The following is a 7,575-nucleotide window of genomic DNA, read 5'->3' on the forward strand; positions in this document are numbered from 1 at the left end:
TTTGTATTTTTACATTATTGTTACAGTTTTATGCTAGTGTGATGGTACTTTCAGGAAGATGATGTATCCCAGTTTTCTTAAAAATGAATGTTAGTCAGGAAAACAAGGTGGGTTAATGTAAGTCGTTGGTTTTGATGAAGTATACACCACGGCCAGGTCAAGCGTCACTTGCAGGGGCCTTTAAGGGAGAAAGTTGCATAAAGTCCGTGGGTGTTCCTTTTGTGCACTGAGGAATCTGTAAACGTGCAAACCCACAAAAACGGGGGAACAAGTGTTTAGGGTTTCTCCTTACGAGCGTCTTTCAGTGGTACCCAAAAAAGAAAACTAAGTTTTCCCTCTTTGAACATTTCAGTGAAGTGTCCCTACCAGCCGGCGGCGACGAGTTTCGTGCTGGATGGCTGCTGCCACGTGCTCTACGACAAACTACACCTCTCGTTCTCAGAGGCGCGCACATACTGTTGGAAGAATCATGGCGGCCAATTCGGCTCTGACCTCGCTGTGCCGCTTTCTCTAGTGTCTCTTTACAACGAGCTGCAGAGGAAAGGCGTTGGTGAGTACTGTTAGTTGTTGGTTGTTGTTGTAGTGGCAGTAATAATGGCAGTGGTTTGTTCCAGACACTGATAATGAAAAAAAAATGGTGTTTAAGAACGGTAAGGGTTAGAATGGATACAGTTATGGTAGAAACACTTGGGTGACTGGGCACGGGTACTAGACATTACCTGTCGGGTCTAGAGTATGGAACTGTCAGTCACGTTTAATATACCCCCCAAAAATAACCCAAATCTTGATGCAGGTCCGGCCACCGCGCTGTGGGTGGGCGCGCTCTCCACGGCCACCACCAACTGGCGCTGGGTGGACGGCCGGCCCGTGCACTGCCACTACATCATAAGCAGGAGGAAGGACATGTGCGGCTTCTTCATCCACTTGAACGAGTACCTCGGCAAGAAGCACGTCATTCTCGATATCAACTGTGCAACGCAACTTGGCTTTATTTGCCAGATGCAAAAATACCAGAATTAAAGATAGTAGGCTACACATATTAATGCTGCACGTGTGGTAGCTTCTGCAAAGGCTGTCTTGGAAGTTGTTGGGATTTTTCACCTTCATAAGCTGTTTAGTAACCCTTGTGATAGCAGTGGCAGCCCGAGGAAGGCTGGTGTGTATCACGAGGCAGACGAGTACGCAGCAGCCGCTTGAGCCGCTTCCTGTGCCCAAGGTCTCTCTACAGGGTCTGCTCTACATGGTAATTTCAAAGTGTGTGCATGACACACATAGTCAGCAAATTAGCTTGGCCAATTTGCACCTCGAGCCTCCCCATTCTGGCTAAGCTCTTCCCCCTTTCACCGATTGGCTGTTGGCTCCTTCATAGGTTAGCATCAAGACACGTACCAAATATATATGATTGAGATAATCTAGCTTCTTTCATGATTCAAAAATATTCGAAACATAATTGAACAACGACATTCTACTTAAACAATCAATGACATCACTTAAGAAACAAAATACAATCATAATACTGCAAGTTTTCAAGGGAGAACGGGCCCTGCAAAACGAGCACTGAAGGCGATGGTAGTAGGCTATCTATAAAGTAATGCACATTTTCCGTCATTATTTCCTACATAGCTCATTCACATAGGCATACCAAATATAATCACATAAAAAAATATACTCTATAATAACTGAATACGGTAGGAATCATTGTATTGAGGAATGAGATATGTATCTGTGGCTTGGAGCGACGGGTAGGCTACGTGTGTACGCTCAGCGCAACAGCCACAGATACGAAACTTATTCAATATAATGATTCCTACTTGTATGAAGCTACTGCAGAATATATTTTTTATGTGATTATATTTGGTGTGCCTATGTGAATGAGCTATGTAGGAAATAATGACGGAAAGTGTGCATTACTTTATAGATAGCCTACTATCATCGCCTTCAGTGCTCGATTTGCAGGGCCCGTTCTCCCTTGAAAACTTGCAGTATTATGATTGTACTTTGTTTCTTAAGTGATGTCATTGATTGTTTAAGTACAATGTCGTTATTCAAATAAGTTTCGAATATTTTTTAATTATAAAAGAAGATAGATTATCTCAATCATATATATTTGGTACTTGTCTTTGATACAATCTATGATGTCATCAACAGCCAATCAGGTGAAAGGGAGGCGGAGCTTAGCCAGAATGGGGGAGGGGCTTCTCGATGCAAATTAGCCAAGCTTATTTGGACCAACTATAGTGTGCCGCCAATATCTGCTTGGTGTGCCGCGAAAATTTGTGTGGGATTTTGATTTGTGTACATAATATAATGAAACTCTAGTAAATTGTAATTTATGTCATCAAGGATGCAATATATTTATATATATATATATATATATATATATATATATATATATATATATATATATATATATATATATATATATATATATATATATATATATATATATATATATATATATATATATATATATATATATATATATATATATATATATATATATATATATATATATATATATATATATATATATATATATATATATATATATATATATATATATATATATATATATATATATATATATATATATATATATATATATATATATATATATATATATATATATATATATATATATATATATATATATATATATATATATATATATATATATATATATATATATATATATATATATATATATATATATATATATATATATATATATATATATATATATGCAAGATGAGCTACTATAAACACTGAAGATGTCAAATATATATATATATATATATATATATATATATATATATATATATATATATATATATATATATATATATATATATATATATATATATATATATATATATATATATATATATATATATATATATATATATATATATATATATATATATATATATATATATATATATATATATATATATATATATATATATATATATATATATATATATATGTGGCAGATGCTTAAAAATCCTAGCTGTTTCTTAATGTGCCGTCATATTAAATAGTTTGAAAACCACTGCTCTAGAGTTTATATTTTAAGTGTAGATAAGCTCTTTTAGAGCCTGCCCGGGCCAGACGCTATAGTCCGTTCATGTCCAGTTGAGTCCAGGGGTCCCGCCCGCTACCCTCCTACTGACTCCACCTAAATCTGTGGGATTGGCTGGATGGAGAAGTGGGAGGTGCAGCGCACTACGTCAAAGTTGATTTGGTGACGAGTTTAAGCACGGACTAGGTCATTGGTTCTCAACCTTTTTTGTCCCGTTCCCCCTTTTCCAGTAACTTTTTCACCTGTGGACCCCTACAACAAAATAGCTTAAGCGGGCCACTCATGACCGTCCCAAGGGCCAAATTTGTCACGTGGACCGTGAGTTTGACACCCCTGGTACCGGTATCTAATGTAGAGCAACTCTAGCATTTAAACATTCAGTTTTAAGGATTGTGTACAGTAGTATGAATTTTATTCCGAGCCGCATGTCTCCTAATTCCAGTATAATGAGTCTAAAATAATTAAAATCTTTATGGAACCCTTGAAATTCTTCTATGGCTCCCTTGGGGTCCATGGACCCCTGGTTCCGAACCACTGGTATAGAGGGATGTGAGGGGCGGGCGTGGAGACTGTGAGATTAATGTACCATGGGTGAGTGGCAGAGAAAGGTGAAAAGTGTGGAAAGGGAAGGAATGGGGACAGCTAAGGAAGGGTGCACAAGATGGAAGGAGAGATTGGAAGAGGTGGCAATGATAGGGAAGGAGAGATAAGATAGACATTAGAAGGGAGAAGAGAATGATAAAGGAAGGAATAAGGATAGGGATGGAATGGTAGGAGGGGTGAGGGGTGATAAAGGAGATAGGCTGAAATTAGGAAGAAGAAAGAAGCGGGGACCCTTTGTTATAAAGTGGAAAAGAGGGAGTGAGGAAAAGTAATAAGAAGAGATAGGAATGGTGAGAGGAAACTGTTTAGGAGGCATGGAAAAAGAATGGAATGACCGGAGATAAACAGACGGAAGGAAAAATGGGTAGTGGAGAGAGGTGGATTAGAAATGTGTAATTGAATAGCCAATGAGGGTAGAAGGCTGAAAGAAATAGGCAATAGGTTAGTGATACGAGGGAAAGAGTGCATGGTAAGGGAGGATGGTTGAATGATTGAATTGACTGCTCGGGAGTGGGAAAGCATTTAGCTGAAAACGATGAAAGTAAAAGATGAAGGAAGAGGGGACTCAGGAAAAAAAGTTTAGACGGAAAAAAAAGAGAGAAAAAAAAAGAAGAAAATGAGTGGAATATGGAGGGTTGGAAGGCGAAAATGATAAAATAAGGAAGTGAGAATAAAGAAAAAAATATGTTGTAAAGCGAGGTAGGGCTATAAGCGGTCAGTGAAAACGAGAAAAATAGGTTTAAAGAAAGGAAAAAAAAATAAGTTAAGAACGATATGATGGGGGCAGGGGGCAATTAACTGGTATTAAAAAAGTAAGGACTTAAACCGATAGAGACATTTGATCGTTTTTAACCCCCCCCCCCCACACACACACACACTGATGGATGTACGCACAAAGAAAAGCAGTTAAGAGTATTACATTTTTTATATATTAGGGGTTGCAATTTGTTTGTTTATTTGTGTGTGTGTGTGTGTGTGTGTGTGTGTGTGTGTGTGTGTGTGTGTGTCCCTTCGTTAAGCATTCTCAAGCATCTTTCATACCTGTTTGTCTTTTTTGTGTTATGTGTCTGTCTGTCAGTTGTCCAGATCAGTAATGTATATTTTGTCGCCTCGCCGCGCCGTGGTTTTTGGCAGGTAATCAACAATGAGTGTTCCTGCCTTACCTGCCCATCAGTTCCCCTGTCCCTCACTCCGCAGCTTGTTGGCCAGTTTGTACGTTTGATCTCTCTGCATATACCACGCCCCGCCCCCCCCCCCCCCCCTCTCTCTCTCTCTCTCTCTCTCTCTCTCTCTCTCTCTCTCTCGGTCAGTGCATATGCTTCCCACTTCCCTTTTATATATAACCTTTAACATCCGCTTCCCTTCTTTCCGGCCACACTCTCCTTACTCCCCTTTGAAGACCCTCAGGCCCGTACCAAGAGTCACAAAGGTCTAGCGACGAAGATCGAAGGGAAGGACGGTGCGTACCTATAGTCACTAGCATTTTTGGAACGAAGGTCTGCGGGAGAGACGAAGGGAAGGCAAGGTTTACCCCGTGTTTTCCCTCAGACCTTCGAGGAAAAATATGTTTATTTTCCAAATTTGGCGTGGCAAATAGTTGCGGTTCAGTTAAAACAACCTGAGAAAATATTTTCCCTAATTGGAAAGTCGTATATTATAGTTGCAGCGAATGTTTGTCTTGTTTACAACAACAGCACGCGCCTTCAAAGCACAGAGAAACCAGCCAGCAGGCGGGAACCTTCGTGACTCACATTCTCCAACGATCTATGGTTTTTCAAATTCTTTCTCATTTCAGTTAAGACATCTGGCTCTGCAAGTACAAATGAAGGGTATCTTAATAATTTACTGCATGTAAATAACGATTAATGGAAAAAAAAACCATGAAATAATAAATAATAACTGTCGAATGCGGTGCTAGGCTATTTCGAATATTAGGCTACCCATGTTATTTATGCATGCAACATCAAAATTCCTTATGTATAGGCACTTGCAGAGTCGTATGTCACTTTATATCCCTTGATGAGATGAAATATGAGTATCTGAAAGGCTATAGATCGTTCGAATATGATCAAACTATACTGTTCTTCGTGTCCTTGTCTGGTATATTATCGATGCAAATCTTCTGTTTGCGGCTCATATACGATGGTTTGAGAATGTTTTGTATACACAAACATTCAAATGATCTTCACGCAATCACAAACTCACAATGCGCAGGTGCCACATCTACGGTCACGAGTGGACAGACGGAATGAAACGGTCAATAATATGGCTATAATAGCACCATGGAGGTATTATACCTCCATGAATAGCACTGTGTGTTTGTATGTGTGTGCGTGCATTAGATCTGATAGGTGAAAAGAAGGTGCAGTGTGTGTATGTGCATTTACCTTCCCGAACGACTTGTGGTAAGGATTGAAGACACGGTCTGAGGCCGTGCCTACATTGTCGAAGGGAAGGTACAGTACGCGGCTCGACCTTCACGACTCTTGGTACGGGCCTCAGTACCTTCCCCTCATTCCTTTCCCTTCGCCCATTTCCCGCCTACCTCTCTCAAGGTGGAGGTGTAATAATATATGCGAAAAATAATTTAGAAGTCATTCAGCTAAACATAGCCGAAACAGAGGCTTATGATTCTTTGTATGTACAAGTAACGATCAATAATGAAAAGTATGTTCTGGGCGTAATTTACCGAGCTCCTAAATCAAATTGATATTGATGGAAATCTCTACGCAGAGATAAATAGAGTTATCAGAAATAAAAATGCAATAATTTGCGGTGACTTCAATAACCCCTCCGTTAACTGGAATGCACTTTCTGGCGACAGAGAAGGAGAGAGATTAATTGACTTTGCACAAAATTCATTTCTTAATCAAACTGTTACCATGCCGACACGCGGAAATAATATTCTTGATTTAATCTTCGCGACCGATAGTCATCTCATAACTGCCTGTGAGGTAGGCGAGCCATTTGCAAGCAGTGACCACAACATAATAAGACGTGCTTTGAATATTGAAACAAAAGCACGAGCAAATTTACTCTTAATACCTAATTATAGTAAAGCAAATTTTACGGACTTAAAAAGAGATCTGGCTTCAGTAAATTGGAATCATTTGCTCAACAACGTAAGCGTTCAAGAAATGTATAATCGTTTTACTGCACAAATCACAGCGAGCGTAAATAAATTCATTCCACTCAAGCCACGAAGGACTGATAATCAAAAAACCGTTGTGGATGAATAATTACCTACAAAAAATCATCGTCAAAAAAAGAAAACTTTATAAGAAATATAAACTGACACATAATTCACAGGATCTTACTAATTACATCCATGTCAAGAGAGAGTGCGAAAGGAAAATGAGAAAACAGAAACGCGAATATGAGATGAAAATATCACTTGATGTCAAGAAAAATCCAAGGTTATTTTTCAGCTACATAAGAAACAAAAAACTGTTAAAAATAATATCGGCCCACTACTATTAAGTGGCAATACGATTAGTGATGATAAAGGCATGGCGTCGGTCCTAAATTCAACCTTTAGTAGCGTATTTACAAGAGAACATGACATCAATTTCAGCCCCGAAGAAAATTTTTCAAGGCCCTGAAGAACATAAGCTTGCATTGACCGAAATTGATATCAGCGAAGTGCGTGCGTACCTGCAGAGAACAGATCCAAATAAATCTCCGGGCCCCGATAATTTATCTCCTCGTGTGTTAAGAGAATGTAGTCAACAGCTAGAATTACCCATAACATTAATATTCAACAAGGCATTAGCACAGGCCAGTGTGCCTCTCGAGTGGAAAAAGGCCAATATTACCCCGATCTTTAAAAAAGGAGACAAAAAACAAGCCAGTAATTATCGTCCTATCAGCCTTACGTCTGTCCTAATTAA

The 7,575-nt window shown here is 38.6% G+C and overlaps 1 protein-coding gene across 1 annotated transcript; it reads left to right on the plus strand.

Moving 5' to 3' along the window:
* The first annotated feature begins 58 nt into the window (after positions 1-58).
* On the plus strand, positions 59-1,227 carry LOC126982230 (uncharacterized). Its single transcript, XM_050834181.1, has 3 exons — positions 59-63; positions 306-550; positions 794-1,227. The coding sequence occupies exons 1-3, from the start codon at positions 59-61 to the stop codon at positions 1,018-1,020; spliced, it is 477 nt and encodes a 158-aa protein (XP_050690138.1). The 3' UTR covers positions 1,021-1,227.
* Positions 1,228-7,575: the final 6,348 nt, after the last annotated feature.

This window comes from Eriocheir sinensis, chromosome 4, assembly GCF_024679095.1.
Source record: "Eriocheir sinensis breed Jianghai 21 chromosome 4, ASM2467909v1, whole genome shotgun sequence".
In the NCBI taxonomy this organism is placed as follows: Eukaryota; Metazoa; Arthropoda; class Malacostraca; order Decapoda; family Varunidae; genus Eriocheir; species Eriocheir sinensis.

Coding starts and splice junctions, on each gene's coding strand:
- LOC126982230 (XM_050834181.1), top strand. Junction 551..793: donor GCTGCAGAGGAAAGGCGTTG/GTGAGTACTGTT, acceptor ATCTTGATGCAG/GTCCGGCCACCGCGCTGTGG.